Source organism: Thermobia domestica, chromosome 11 (genome assembly GCF_964235325.1).
Source record: "Thermobia domestica chromosome 11, izTheDome1.hap1.1, whole genome shotgun sequence".
In the NCBI taxonomy this organism is placed as follows: domain Eukaryota; kingdom Metazoa; phylum Arthropoda; class Insecta; order Zygentoma; family Lepismatidae; genus Thermobia; species Thermobia domestica.
This window is the reverse complement of record NC_137464.1, coordinates 254,694,932-254,711,411: the sequence shown is the minus strand read 5'-3', so window position 1 is coordinate 254,711,411 and position 16,480 is coordinate 254,694,932. Positions and strand designations below refer to the sequence as shown.

Sequence of the window (16,480 nt, the reverse complement as noted above, 5' to 3'; positions counted from 1 at the left end):
GAAAATATCAATAATGTGGTAGCAATCTATAATTTCTAATGTTTTGTGTTATTTTCTTCTTATTCAGTACAGTATACAAGGTATAATCAAACAGAACGGTGAATGTAGTTGCACAGTGCCATCTACCGACGTTGTATCCATTTCAACTAGTAAGCCCAGTAGCCTAAACCTTTATTACAGTCAGTGTCGAGTTTGAATGAGTTGTGACATGTTAGCTGACTTCTAGAGGCAGAAGAGTGAGAACGTGTTAGGAGTGTTTGTCACGCTCCAACATTAAGTTTTGTTCTAAGCTGCAAAAAAATTTCAAAGAAGCTCACAAAATGTCAAAATCAGTGTACAGCGATGAAGCGGTCCCTATTACAAATTTCAAATAGCATTGAAGACTGTTTCGGAATGGTATGAGCGATTCAAAAAGCGACTGAAAACGAGCAACGATCGAGATGTTCTTCAACGTCAAAAACAGATGAAAACGTGGCACAAATGATTTGTTCAAACAGGCGAATGACTATTTGAGAGCTTTCCGAAGAACTAAACATCTCGTCTGGGTTCGTGAAAAGCATTTTAACCGCCGGTTAAATGGGCAAATGGCTTCCTTCTTCACCACGAAAAGGCGCCGTGTTCCACTTTGCTTTTGATCCACGAGTTTCTGGCCGAACAAATATTCCTGTTGTCCACATTCGCTGTGCTCTCCAGATATAATACCATACAACTTCTATCTCTTCCCAAAAATTAAAACCGTGTTTAAAGAAAATTGTTTCGACACCATTCCAACATTGAGAAGGCCACGACAGAGCAGTTGAACGCCTTTCCAAAACAAGCCTTCCAGATATGCTTCTAGTCATGGATTCAACGATAGGATAAGTGCATTGCTAGCCAATAGGAGATTAAATCAAGTTCCGTGTAAGATTACTATTTTGTTTCTAATAAAATTATTCACCGTATTTTTTGATCGTACCTCGTACACTTAGTTCGTAGTATCGGCTGTGCTACTGCTATAAGTGCTGAAAGTGACGGTGGTAATAATAACACGCAGAAACGTTCCGTTTCAAATTTGTATCAAAATACATAAATCTCCTGGCTTACTTCCACTTCAATCTAGCACCCCTATCGACAACACTGTCGATTATGTTATTGTCAATGAGGTAATTTTGTGTTAGACCGACTGGAAGATGAGTCTCAACTAAGTCTTAATAAATTGAATTGAAACTGAATACTAATATTCAAGGTTTGGAAACATTCAATTCATAGCAAAGCAATGTTTACGCTTATTGTCAGGTTTTTTGCAACGAATAATAGTTTTATTTGTCGAAGAAGCACACTACTAAAGAAATAATAAACACTTCTGACCAGAGTATATACACTTGTTTATTAAAAACTAAATTCCAGTGTAACAGTTTCAACAACGTAACGTTGTCTTCATCAGACACTAACTGAAAGAGATATCTTAGAGCGCAGTTATTTATACTAAAAGTGAAAGTCCTTGTGTGCATGGGAAGCCACCTGGGTCGGACTTCCCCGGGCGTCATCTTTCGGCCACCTGCCCTGACTTAATTACCCTCCCATATCTCTTTCAGTTAGTGTCTGATGAAGACAACGTTACGTTGTCGAAACTGTTACACTGGAATTTAGTTTTTAATAAACAAGTGTATATACTCTGGTCAGAAGTGTTTATTATTTCTTTAGTGAGTTCCAGAGTCGTGATGGATAGAGTTGCAAGCACACTACTAGCGGAACGGACGTTATCTGTGCAATAAAAGAAAGAAGAAAAAGGAGTAACTGAAATCAAATTTTTGTGTCATTACCACAACAGTATAACTTTATAACATGCAAAGGCAGAAGTCAGTGCACATAACCTAAAGAAAGACGTGGCGAAACTACTGATAGTTTTTGACTTTCCCCTCGTATAATGGAGGATTTTAGGAAAGCGATTTGGAACAATCATAATTGGATTTGATACGTTCGCGAACTTTTGTATTTCTGTGGTGATGAACCTACAAGCTTTTCATAATGGTTCTCCCTGAAAGTCTAATATTAATTTTCCTGAATTTCCATCACTGAATTAAGCAAATTTTCTCTGACACGTGACATCACAAACACTGTAATTTATTGTTATGTTTAGAAATCCATTTTTTTTTTAAATAGGCCTCCACCACCCCCACAGCCATCTAACACTCTTGTTTGTATTTTCTAACATAGTGCAACCTTATTTTCTTGTAAATACAGGGTCCGGTAAAAACATTTCTTGTATTTGGAGAGGGCGCTGTGTGAGTTGTGGTGGGAATATGGCGATTTTAATCGGAATATTTCGATCGATAGCAGTATGCGTGCCATTTTCTGTAGTTACAATGGCGTGACGCGGTGAGCATCGTGTGTTTGTTGTGAAGGAGTATATTCGGTGATTACTATTCAGCGAGCATTTCGCCGGTTCGGACTTGGCCAACATGATTCTGTTCCGGATAGGAAAACTATTCAAGTTTGAATTAGTGGTGGGCACAAAAACAGGTTTTTTCGGTTCCCGGTTTTTAGGAAAACCGAAAACTGTTTTTGAAATTTAAAAAACGGGTTTTCTCCGAAACCGATTCTGGTTTTCTCCAAAACCAGTTCTGTTTTTCACCGAATCCGGTTTCGACTTTGTGCAAAACCGGTTTCAGTTTTTCCAAAACTTTTTATTTCTGATCAGAACAGTGTTTCGTTGTTCTCCAGAAACCAATTCCATTTCCACAGAAATAATATTGGAGAAAACCGTTTGGAAAAAACCGAATCGGTTTTGGAAAAAACGAAATGTTGTTTTTTCGGATTTCGTTTTTTCTAGAAACCGGTTTCCGGTTTTTAAAAACCGGTTTTGCCCATCCCTAGTTTGGATATCAGCTGACCTCGAACCATAACAATGATGGAAAATATGGCGCGTGTGAGAGCGTCCGTCCAGCAATCTCCAAAGCATTCAGCACTTAAATAGATGGGCCACCAGATTGTTTTCTTAGTGCAGAACCTGTTCCTCTAAAGAGATACCCAATTTTGAAAGTTTTTCTACCCGGAAGAGAATCATGTCAGCGTCCGAACCGAATGCGAAATGTCCGGTGAGTAGTAATAACAGCCACAATCACGAATATACCCCTCCACAACAAGCGCACGATGCTCACCGCCCCACGCCATTGCGATTACTGAAAATGACACTATAGCGCTATCGATCGGTACCCCCTCCACCGCCGTATCCCCACAACTCACACAGCGCCCTCTCCAAATACGGGAGGTCTTTTCCGGCCCTTGTACTTATTATGAGTCAATTTTCCTGTACCTGGAAAAGAATAAAACGCTAGTATCAAACAATAATTTTACTCTAAGATATATATTTAATATTTCGGCATTTTCCATACACTCATGAATATAAAGAAACATAAATAATAATTTGTCATGTCCTTTGATTATCTACAACCAACAAACTTAGCTAATAACTGAAGCTTTCTGCAGCCAATAAGCAACTGGAAGCAATACCTATCTCCCAGGGCTGGATTAAACCATCTGGAGGTCTGCGGCTAGAAAAAAGTGTTGCTCCTGCTGACTGCACCTAATACATTTCTGTAAAAGTACAGTAGGAAAGTTGAGGAAATATGTTTCATATTTTTGGTCATATTTTATATTATGATAATTGTATCTTCATGATTCTTTATAGGTAGCCAGCTGAGACTTTGATCAGAATGGAGGCCTATGTTCATCTGGAGGCCTGGCTGTAGCCCTCTTAAGCCCTCCTTTAATCTGGCTCTACTATCTCCAGTCTAAATAAAACTCGAGGCAGTAATTCGGTAGAAATAAATTGGGTCATTTTTTCGTACTGAAACTGTAAACGCAACTTGAAATTATGATTACAAAAGATAACAGTACTAATATTAAATGTACAGTCCGCAGCAAAAAACCTGCAACATGAGCATGTAAGTTTATTGTGAAAATACATCTAACAGCCCAGGGAATCAAAATAAAGTCTAATTGGCACGAATCACGCCAGGAGAAACCTCGGCGTCCTCCCCTGAACACTTATTTTGGAGCAAAAGACTTCGTGGTTTCACAATAAACTTACATACTCATGCTGCAGATATTTTTGCTGCGGACTGTACAAGCCAGCTTCCTTTGCATATTCAGTTTTCATTATGAATTCTGACTTTTACAGGATTTATTTTATTTATTTATTTTGGTAAAATATAGCAATATCGCTTCTCCCGGCATATTTTGAAGCATTTCCCTGACTCATTTTAACTTCCCTGAGCCTCCCTAACTTTCAAGTTCAGTAAGATTTTTTTTTTTTTTTTCCCCACCCATTTTCGCTCTGTTTGATTCTAAAGGACTTACCATTGTAAAAACGATGTAGTACATGAGAGTAGTAGGCAACAAGAACAATAGGATTGTAAAGGCCAAAGTTCCGACGAACAGTTGATCTGAGGTATACTGACACGAATCCACTCGACCGCGTAATGGATTCCATTTTTTACCTAGAAAAAGACGCCATAATGCCACTAAACCGGACACTTGAAGATTGTACAACCTGTAATACAGGGAGATAAAATCTATTAGTAACGAAGAAACAAAACAAAACAAAAAATACAGAAAAAAATTGAAGAAATTAAAAGGTATCAAATATTTCTGATTTGTTGATGAGGTTTGTGGATACACAAACAAAATATCCAACAATTTCTATAAAAGAATTAAACATTAATTTTGTAATAATATTACAAAAGAAACCTACTGTTAGTGATAAGCCATAGCGCGCAAAAACACATTTTAAACAAATAACTCATCTACTTGTTACAACTTCTGCTGCAAATACTTTTGACGATTATTTTCTCTATTACGAGGGAAAATCAAATGAAAACCACAAAAGTGCCATTAATCTTTTTTTCCCTAAGCGTTTGGAAATTTACACACAGTCCTCCGAGCTGGTAGTTGGAAGCAGTGCCGGTAGATGGAGTTGGAGATCAGTAAAAGCTGATTCAATATGACAGCACCATTACGCAGTTACACCAAGGAGGAAAAGAGTAGAGTTATTCGATTTTTATGGACTGAAGGTGTGCAACCAGTTGATATTCATCGGAGAATGAAGACGAAGTATGAGACGCCTGTCTATCACAATGGCAAGTTTACATATAGTGCAAGAAATTCACAGAACGTACAACTTTGTTGACTGATGCTCCCCGTCCAGATCAGGTTCATCGAGCTGTGACAGAGGAGTCTATAACCGCAGATGATCGGCTTATTCAGGGAAACCGGCGTGTCACTCTGACTGAAATGACTTCCTAGCTGAATATTAAGTTCGGTTCAGTACAACACACAGTGCATGACGAACTCCACTACAGAAAACTGTCCGCCAGGTGGGTTCCTTAACAGCTGAAGCAGAAACTGAAAGATCATACGGTTGATACATGTCAAAAGAGGCGTTATGAAGAGGAGGGTGAGGATTTTCTAGCTTACACTGTCACCGGGGATGAAAGTTGGGTGCACCATTTTCAACTAGAGATGAAACGCGCAAGTAAAGAATGGCGACATTCTTCTTCGCCGAAACCAAAGAAGTTTCGCAGTCAGCCCTTTGCACGGAAAGTCATGTTGACTTTGTTCTAGAATAAGAATGGTCCAATTTTGGAACACTACCTGCCCCCCAAGTACCACAGTGACCAGTGCCATCTACAACGTCCTTCTCAAGAACCATTTGAAGCCAGCAATATGCACAAAACGAAGGGAATTGTTGAGTGCAGGTGTTTTGCCTCAACATGATAACGCCCGTCCTCATTCTGCTCGTGCAACCATGAAACCCATCGACGACCTACGCTTCACGTGCCTCCCACATCCGCTATACTCGCCAGATTTTCCACATCTTTGATCCATTAAAGAAGCACTTTGGAGGGCAAAAGTTCAAGTCTGATGTAGACGTCCAATCATCGGTGCACGAGTGACTACAGCGTCAACCAAAAGAATTTTTCTTACGTAGTATCAATGGCGCACGTGGCAACTTTCTGTTCAATGGCGCAGGTGCATTGAACTGGGAGGGGACTATGTAGAAAAATCATGTAAAGCAAACATTCTCACTGCAGTAAAATAGTAGAAATAAATTAATTGCTATTTTGATTTGGTTCTCCCTCGTACTTTCCTCATAGCACTTACAAGAATGCTCTTAACTTTCGGAAACAAAACATATTCTTATTTTTACAGCATACCAACTCCTATGGTTTTGTTATTTAAGGTTATGTAACCAAACTGTGATTTAAAAAAAAAAAATAAAAATAAAATAAAATAACCAATTCATATAATTGTTTATTAATAATGCTTTCTATAATCACAACTCATTCTTTATTTTAATTACCTTTGTCTGTATCGACAGCAGAAATTTTTACTATGAATATGCAAATTTTATTTCTTTTTGCATGCAACGAAGTCTACAGTAACCTGAAACTGTACTTTTAAAATTTAAAAGAAACATTCTAATACAAGAACAACTAACGTTGGAAGAAACATGTTCTTTCTAGTGTTCAAGTTCATTTCTCTACAGAAAGAAAACTTAGACAAGGAAACGAAACATACCTTTGACACGGATAAAATTAGCAAGTTACAAAAATGACAAATACAAGCAAAAAATAAATAAATAAGTTAGTAAATTCACAAAAGGGAGGAAACACAAGTAGAATTCGAATGAATGAAAAATTATGGTTTAATGAGACGTCAGCAGGGAGATTATTTATCCCGTCATGATAAGGCCAAAGATCGGCATATGCTGCATATTAAGAATTCGAAGTATTAAAAAAAAAAAGTGTAGTTCATATACAAGTTCTAGAAACAGACAAAACAATAATAATAATAAAATAGAAATTGTTAAAACGCTGAAAGAAGATAACACAAATATATAACAGGAAAATAAATCAGAAGTATCAATAATAAAAGACAACAGGAGAAGTGTAAAAAGCAAACCTCACAGCAAGTGAATAAATTCACAGTTATTTACTAAAACTGAAAAAAAGTGGAGTTAGGCTTAAGGAAGACCCTTAAAAAACATTTGCAGAGACGCCGTTTTCACACGAAATCGAAGCATCAATCATAGACTTTTTCAATACCATTCCCAAGACAAGAAGGCGCCGAATTTTTGACTTATGGCAGGACAGGGTAAATAGGTGTATTGCTGCAGGGCGGAATTACTTTGAACACATGTAACAAAAGTTTGTTGAAAAGACGTACTGCAAAAATTTTCGAGTGACTCTCGTAGTAACAATACTCTAGGAAGTGGAATCTTTCAGTTTAATGTCCTTCGTTACGCCTGTTAAGTTAACGGAGACAGATGATTAAGGCAAGTGAATAATGGAAAAATGGTGGAATGAGGATGTGGGAGTATCCCGAGAAAATTCACATGGACACGATGTTGTCCACCAAAAAGTTACCTGGCCAAAGTTCGAAGCAAAGACACCACGTACCAGAGAAATAACAACCAAAGAAATTTCAAAATAACTAACAGATCAAGGAACCTTTTGTTGAATTCGTTCTAAATACCGGGAACGCCTTATATATTTTCAATTTTATATATATATATATATATAGGGTGGACAATTTATCTGGAACATCTGTGATAACGGAGAAAAAAGAGGGAGAAAAGTGAAACTTTGCACGAAGCAACTATAAGGAGGGCGACATCAGTTTACGTTTTAAACAACACCACCCAGTAAACAGTGTTGCCATCCCAGTATAAAGTTATATTTTCCAAATGGCACTAAGTCAGTTTATTACATATTTCAAATCAACATGTTAAAGCAAAACTTAAAATACTACACTTAGTATTCAGTGTTGCAAGCTAAGGATGTTATAGTATCATAAACATCCAAAATTTGGAAGCCTCTATCACACATACAGCACAACGGACATGGACAAGATAATCCACATCAGAAGTACCTTAGCGTTGGATACCATGGGCAAGGTATGACTTGATCTGAATGAATAGCAACGAAGTTACAAGGGCTGGAAAATTGGAATTTTTTTGAAAGGCTTTATTTCGAAAACATGCCTAGGTAAGTATCATATCTAATTACTTGTGTGGTTTATAATTAACAAACATATCATATTGCCGTTTACAGCACTTCGATATCTTAAACCGTTCCGGAGATATGATAAATTTCGGAACATTGCTGAAAATGGCGTATTTCTGGGCAATCTATCTATTAAAATGCTACAATTGCAATTAAAGCGCCTCAGCTCCAACCTATAACTTTGGTTGTCAAATCTTTCATTTACGGTTATTTATGATTTCACGTTTAAAAGAGACCAACATTTTAAATGTGTGTACTTTACATAAATTACTTAAATACATCTTTTTCATAAAGTTTATGTTTTAAAATTATTGCTCAAAGCCTTTGTATTTCAATAAACCTTCCCCAAAATTAATGGAAATGAACTGTGCTGCATCTTTGGGATTCTTTTAGACTGTATCTTTGTGGACGTTTATTTGTTTGTGGCCAATCCTTTCGACAATGAGATCTCGGAAACTACAGGCTCTAGAAAGATGACGCTTTCACTGATCGATTGCAAATTTTGTGTAGATTGTCCAATTTTAATTGAATATTTAAAAAAAACATGGCCATTATTTCTTTATTACATTTTTACTGGTACACTGGAAGTGTTGAAATTAAATTAAAAAAAACTAAAGCATCATATCCTACGCATTATAAATTCCAACACCACATAGTTGTATATTGGGGTTGTATATGTGTCAGGCGTTTGTTTCATGGCTAAATAATAATGGAAAAAGGAAGGATAACCATTTCTCCAGTCTAAGATGACTCTTTATTTTTGGAGTGTTTTGCCCAATATATATAACTGACATTATAATTAATTGTGTATGTAATGTATTTACTTATTACATACTGCATGCAAGAAGAAAGAATACACTTATCATACATGAATTAGAAACTTCAACCGGAAGTAGGGTCAAATCTTGCAAACGGTCCGAGATATTAAAAAAATAATCGAAAAAATATCTCACTTTTATAGTATCCTTTGCCGATTTTTATCACGACGTCTTTAACTTTTGTCTGTAAAGGGACATGTACAGATGTTGTGAGGAATGGCAAGGAAATTCATGCTCATATGCGAATGATGCGCTGTGTAGAGAGCGCAGGTTCAGCTAGTATTAAAACTAATTGTTGTTTTCCTTCTCTTTGCAGGAATAACTTTTAGTAGATGTAATTACAGGAAGTCCTCGCAATTACATGATTTAAGCAGCGGTGCAAACTTCAGCAATGTTTATCATATCTCCGGAACGGTTTTAAGACATTGAAGTACTGTAAATTGCAAAATAATTTACACATCCATTGCAAACCAAACAACTAACTAGATATGATACTTACCTAAGCATTTTTTTTTTTTTTTTTGAAATAAAACCTTTCGAAAAATTTCAAATTTTCAAGCACTTGTAATTTCGTTGATAATCATTCAAAACAAGTTATACCATGACCATAGTATCCAACGCTAAGGTAATCCGATGTGCATTGCCTTGTACATCTGTTATGCTGTATGTGTGATAGAGGCTTCCAAACTTTGGATGTTTGTGATATAACATCCTTAGTTCGCAACACTGAATAATAAATGTATTTTAAGTTTTCATTTAGCATGTTGATTTGAAGTATGTAATAATCTGACGCAGTGTCATTTGAAAAAAAATATATCTTTATACTGGGATGGCAATACTGTTTACTGGGTGGTGGCGTTTAATACGTAAAACTATGTCCCCCTCCTTTTACTGCTTCATGCTAAGTTTCGCTTTTCTCCTTCTTTTGGTTTCTCCGTTATGACGGATGTTCCAGATAAATTGTCCACCCTGTATAATATTTATATGTAAACATTTCTCTTCAGATTAGCAATTAAAAAAATACAAACCTTGCTGCATAGACGTAGACACAATACACATGAAAACTGACTAAAGCTAAGAGGTCAGCCAAAATGGAGACTTGGAAACTCAATCCCAAATAACCAAAGAAGTGGAATACTTGAAGCGTGAAGTAAAGCAGAGGCTTCGCAACGACTGGAAAACAAGAAAATGGATTCAATATTGTAAATAACTACATGCAACAAACAAAACATATTAAGGAATCCTTTGGAATCCGTACCTTTAATACAATTATCACATTATACGAAAATGTAGTAATATTGAACTTTTGCTCTGCAACTTTTGACATAATACTTAGTTTCTATTAACTGAAATCGGGGAAAACCTTAGTCTAGTGTTTGCAGCATTGGACTCATGCCAGCGTGGTCCCGGGTTCGAGTCCCCAACTTTCGGCGTCCATCCAGCGTCGTGAGGCAAACTGGGGAGTCACGTGAAAACAAGACGTGACTTTCACTCCGTCTAGTAGTCTCCTAATGCGCCTGTTAGGGACTGACCACGTGCTCGCCGCTAGATTGGACGTAGTTCAGCCGGTCGCTAGCAGATGGCGCTGGTGCAGGCTTAGGCTCATAAATGAGCCGTTACGCCAATTGCTTTTTGGTTTGTTTATTTTATTAACTTAAATTGGTTTCGAGGAGTTGCTTATTGCTAAGACGTGAATGTTCCACTACTTTATTTCGTCTTAGGTTGATGTTATATGTACACGGATCAAATATACATAGACATTTCCTCTTAATAACACGTATTATTTAAAGGAGATAATAGGTTACGGTACCCAAAAAGCACATTTTTAAGACAACATAAACTTACCATCGTTGTAATCTACTTTACTGTATTTGGAGTGAAGGAGAAGGGGGCAGTGACTCAGCTATAAAGCAATCACCTCTGACGCGAGGGATCCACGATTTGACTCCAGGCCACGTGAGTTAACGGTGGACAATATCGTGCCTCATGGTTTCTCCAAATTTCCACTCACATTCCCATTCCACCATTTATTCCATCATCATTCACTTGCCTTAATCACCTGTCTCCCTAAAAAGCATAAGCCTAGCCTAGCATAAGCTTAGCCTAAAAGGCATAATCGAGAGACGTTAACCGGAAAGAATTCATTCCATTTCACTTTTCAACATACTTAACTAACTTAGCTGAGGCGATACATTCCATTATTTCCACACAAGGCTATGAAATGCGTGGGTGCAATCTCTATTATAAAAATGAAAGGAGTCACTATGTTTGTAACCTAATAACTCACGAACCACCCGACCAATCTCGCATCAAATTTTCAACATAAATGAGATTCGGGCCTGGAATACTTTTTAATCATTTCACTTTGACGGTGTAACTTACGGGATGGGGAAGGGAAGAGATTCAAAAATGATCAATAATGACCGATATTAGTGTAGAATTCATAGTTTTTGGGATCGCTGAGGCGAGCAGTGATACTTCCGATACCGCTTAAATCCAAATTCAGCTCTTTATATTCAAAATGAAACGTATTGCCCCTGTGCGAAGAACGAGTATTCCGCTAGTAATTCATAAAAAAGTAAATCTTAAACACTTACACCAAGTTCGTAATCTATATAGACGGAGTGAGGTAAGGAAGCACAAAGTTCAAACATCGACTTGTTCAAAACATTTAATTTTACATTAACTAAACCAACATAGCATTCAATATGCAACTAACCTAGAAAAGTCCACCACAAATTAATGTGATACATAAAAAAGTTTCCCAGCATAGTGTTCAGAGCGAAATTCAACTTCAAACCAGCTGGTATACCCATAAGCCAATGCAGTAGATCTTGGAGAGCATCAACAACCACCTGAAGAAAGAAAAAAAAAAGTCATGTTAGCATACCGAATCCTCACTAATATAATAGCAATTCATAAGACGTTCTCATTAAGGAGACACATATTGAAATACAGCGCAAACGTTCTAGTCCAATCTCAAAGAAGGAATAAGTCATAATCAAAAACAAATCTTTGGCAAGTATTTTCTTTAGGCTCTTCATTCATTATTTCGATTCAATTTGTTCCGGTTTTTGAACGAATCAGTTCCAGTCGCTACGTCAGAGTGACTCTTTGCTTTTTCTGTTAACTTGCTTGCACCTTGCAGTAATCGTTGGTCGGACGGTGTGTGTGTGCTGATAGTGAAATGTGGTGTGCAGTTAAATGCCGTGTTCGAGATTTGAAGAATACTTTCAGTCATGAATGTCATATTCGATGGGTTATTTTCAGAGGAATTTCTCCGTAATTTAAATTACCGGTATTTAAATTGTCAAGTGAAGTTTGTGACACAAAAGAAAATAGTTACAAATTTTGTTTCAGTGTAGGAATACTGAAAGTAAGTAGGACTCGTATTTCGTGTGATAAAGAGTATGTAATTTTCCACCTTTCATGGAGAACGACTAACAGTGAGAAATATGCAATACTTAGAGGCATGCAGCTGAATTGTAACAGGTCATTCAATAAGTCCGTAGGATAAGTAAGTAAAAAACAAAATTTTGACAAAACTCAATTTCACTATTCAACATAGTTGCCTTCGAGGTCGATACAACGAGTATAGCGATTTTCCAACTTTTCGATACCATTTTTATAGTACGATTTCTCTTTCTCGTCAAAATAGGCCTCAGTATCAGCGATGACTTCATCGTTGGACTTAAATTTCTTTCCAGGAAGCATTCTCTTGAGATCTGAAAACAGGAAAAAGTCGCTGGGGGCTAAATCTGGAGAATATGGTGGGTGGGTAACAAATCCGAAGCCCAATTCATTCAATTTTGCCATCGTCTTCATCGATTTGTGACACGGTGCATTGTCTTGGTGAAACAACACTTTTTTCTTTTGCAAATGAGGCCGTTTCTTTGCGATTTCAGCCTTCAATCGATCCAAAAGTGCACAGTAATAGTCGCTGTTGATGGTGGTTCCTTTTTGGAGATAGTCGATGAATATTATTTCGTTCGCATCCCAAAATACAGACGCCATCGCCTTACTGGCCGACTGTTGCCTCTTTGCTCGCTTTGGATTCGGTTCGTCGACTGCTGTCCACTCAGCTGTCTTTTGGATTCTGGTGTGTAATAGTGAAGTTATGCTTTATCCATTGTCAAATATCGATGATAGAATGCCCTTTTATTGCGGTTCAACAGCGCCAAACACTCCTCTGAAGCATCGATTCGTTGTTTTTGGTCAACTGTGAGCTCACGCAGCACCCACTTTGCACAGAGCTTTCGCATACCCAAATGTTCGTGTAAAATGATTAAAAAAAAAAAAAAAAAAAAAAAAACACTACTATCTGATATCTTTACAATGTCAGCTAGCTCGCGCACCTTCAATTTGCGATCGCTCATAACTAATTTGTGGATTTTTTTAGATGTTTTCTGGAATAACAGCCTCATTTGGGCGTCCACTACGCTCTGCATCATTTGTGCTGGTACGACCACGTTTAAATTCAGCAATCCATTTCTCTACCATTTGTCACGATGGAGCGAAGTTCGGATAATGTTTATTACGCCATTGTTTGGTTTCCACTGTAGTTTTTTTTTTTTTTTTTTTTTTTTTTTTTTTCATCAAAAAGCAATGCTTTATTAAAACTCGAAATTCACTTTTGTCCATTGTTTTTGCAGTAACACAAGTTGCTTCACACAAAAAGCTATAACTCACGAATCAATAGTCAGATTGCTGTCAAATGTACCAGTATACACGTATCGTTTGAAGGTTAGTATTAAATAAAATCATATGGAAAAAAGTCTAGTAACGTCATGTCTGTGTCATCCTATGGATTTTTGAATGGACTGTTATATATTTCTTTTATGTATGTAGTTATTTTTATTTAATATATTTTTAAATTTTTACATATAGTGGTAGTTATGTTGGGGGCTTTGGAGGACTTGAATTCAGATATAATGAGTAGTTTTAAGTTTCTATGAATTGTTTTCTACAACTTTGTGGAATTGAGAAATATGGCCGTTTGTGGTGTAATATTTTCATTTACATTCAATACTGAATATCTGAAAGATCGGTTAATTTAGGGCTATTCTAAGAGTGGAAATTAGGATAGTAATAAATTCTTCGTTACTTCGAAAAGCAAGAATTACAGTAGGAATTACCATGTTTCGTAACCTGATTCCGTATAGCAGGAACTGGTTCCTCAGAACATTTAAGGAACTGTTGTAAGGAATCAGTTCTTTTGGAATCGGAACTGGAATCATTGAACGAATCAAAAATGAATGAATTCCCTAAAAGAAAAAATTGCCAAGCCTTTTAATATTCCGAAAAAAAAAAAAAACGCATTATTTCATAATTTTACAAGTGGTACGTGCATCAGTGTCAGAACTGTTTTGTCACTGTTAGGAGAATGTCACTGGTAGACGCGAAACAACTGTCGACTCAATTTTATTCTGCTACTTAAGAGTATATTTTCCATATACGGTACATAAAAAATAAATAAGTAATCTATTCTAGAATCTATCCAGCACTGAAAATAAAAACTGGAGAAACAATTACATTTTCAAATGTGAACAATGTGAAATGTCATTGGCAAACGTCGGCAGTGAAAAGTATCTTTCTCGAGGACACTAAGTTGTCGATAAAGAAGGTATTATTTATACTGTATTGGTGTAATATTACAAAAAATAAACCTAGTGACTTTTGCAACATCATCGTTTACGTGCGTACCCATCGCTGACGCGCCAGCTCCTTACGGACGCACCCTCTTGCAGCTGTACGGGCCTCCCTGCTGCGCTCCTGGCCTAACTCGGTCAGACAACATTTGTGATATTTTATTGGCCAACTAGCACTGTTTGGTTTGTGTTTCTACACTATTTTTTATGGTATACTTTCGGACGTAATATACTGTACACACATAAAACGGCAAATTGTGCACCGAGGAATTCTTAAGAAACACTTTCTAAAGCAACGACAATATATTTCCATATAAAAGACAAAAAAAATTACGTTTTTCAACCTGAATACTTGACCTACTCTGGGGACCACGGGCCAAATATCTAATTTAAAAATTCATTTCAATCCTATGGGTATTATTTAAAGTTCCTCCCCCAAATCACTTGGTAGAGACTCTGGCTCACTGAGTCTCTGGTAGTGATTAGGGTTCTTCATTTCTAACTGTGATGTAGTCTTGAGTACCATACAAATTCTGTGTGGACGTATGGCATATCAACTACAGTACAAGAAACACGGACTAACTTGTGCTAGATGGCCACTAAAAAGCACGAATGCTATCTATCAGAACACGAGCGCAGCAAGGGGCTCCAAACGGCAGAGAGGGGTGCATCCATATGGAGTAGGCGCGTGAACGACGGTGAATATACTTATAAACAAGGTCGTTTACAACAACTCACTTTAAGTTACAGTACCGGCTCCGCATCCGTTGATGCGATTGGAAGAGATACTAAATGCTATCCCAAGCCTACAATAAAGAAAAAGAAGAACATGCCAAGTGTTGACAATTACCTCAGCAGTGCTTAGTAACAAATCTAAAAGATGAGGAATTGTCACTAAAGTAAGTAACCACTGTAAGAGTAAAACTCCACAAACAATGTCCAAGGCCTTCGCTGTAATACAATTCCCAATTTTGAGAGACTCCCCACACCTCTTCCAATTACTAAACATCCACCAAACACTCTGTAAGAAGACATCTAAATGACAACAGAGAGTACTATATTTCAAAGCAGGTTTCGTGTACGTAATTAATTTGCTAGTACCAGATAAGACAGAATATAGCAACATTTGTTTCCCTTTTGTGCGTTCAAGATGATTCGGTTGTGCAAATTCGTGTAACAGTCTTGTTAAAGTTCTAAAATGACAAGAGTTCAGAGACATGTCACTGCTTGTTCTGTCCTGTATTAACAACCCTGACTTCGGAAATATTTCATTGTCGTATATAATACAGGTGACACGACTTGCACTTGAAATATTATGTTCGATAGTATTAATCACTAATTCTCTTAATACGAATTCATTTTCATCCAGTCCAACTGTTATCCAGTTTTCTGAATTCACTTGAGGTTCCCTCCTATAGTGTATCTCGTTTATAGAATAATATCCTAAAATATAGGGTTTCGTGTAATGAATATACCGGTGCTCAGTACAAGGCTCTAGGGCAAGAACATAAAACGTCGTTCCTGACTCCTCATTATATTCAGTAACGCCACTCAAAAAACACTCAGTTTCTCTGAACAAGCAACTGGGAAGGAAAATTACTGTTACATTTGTCATTCTTAAATGATTCCAGCGAATTATAATGAAACACAATTTCACTTAATATTTATTCATTTGCACTTCAAACCAGTGATGCCAGTTTTGTAACAGCGAATTTCCCGTCCGAAACTATTAAATTTCCCGATTAGACGCAAAATTTCCCGCCAACTAAAATAGATACAATTTATAACACCTAGTGATAAATAATTTTGCAAAATATCATTTTAGAGGGCCTATAACGTACAGTTGAACTCATTCTCGTAACGAAGAAGCCACTATTTACACTTATGCATGATAATATCACAAAGATGCTGGCACAATATTAAAAAAAAAAATCAAGAACACTGAACTTTTTAAAAATGAACACCA

At 36.9% G+C, this 16,480-nt stretch overlaps 1 protein-coding gene across 1 annotated transcript in view; it reads right to left on the bottom strand.

Annotated features, from left to right (window-relative positions):
* The window catches only part of PIG-Q (phosphatidylinositol glycan anchor biosynthesis class Q), a 28,680-nt gene extending 12,462 nt beyond the window's left edge, over window positions 1-16,218 (bottom strand). The window contains exons 1-4 of the mRNA XM_081732080.1: window positions 15,365-16,218; window positions 11,586-11,721; window positions 9,895-10,039; window positions 4,342-4,534 (exon numbers count right to left, since the gene is read on the bottom strand). Of these exons, the coding sequence (XP_081588206.1) occupies window positions 4,342-4,534; window positions 9,895-10,039; window positions 11,586-11,721; window positions 15,365-16,129 (1,239 nt within the window). The 5' untranslated portion in view covers window positions 16,130-16,218. The remainder of the gene's footprint in view (window positions 1-4,341; window positions 4,535-9,894; window positions 10,040-11,585; window positions 11,722-15,364) is intronic.
* Window positions 16,219-16,480: the final 262 nt, after the last annotated feature.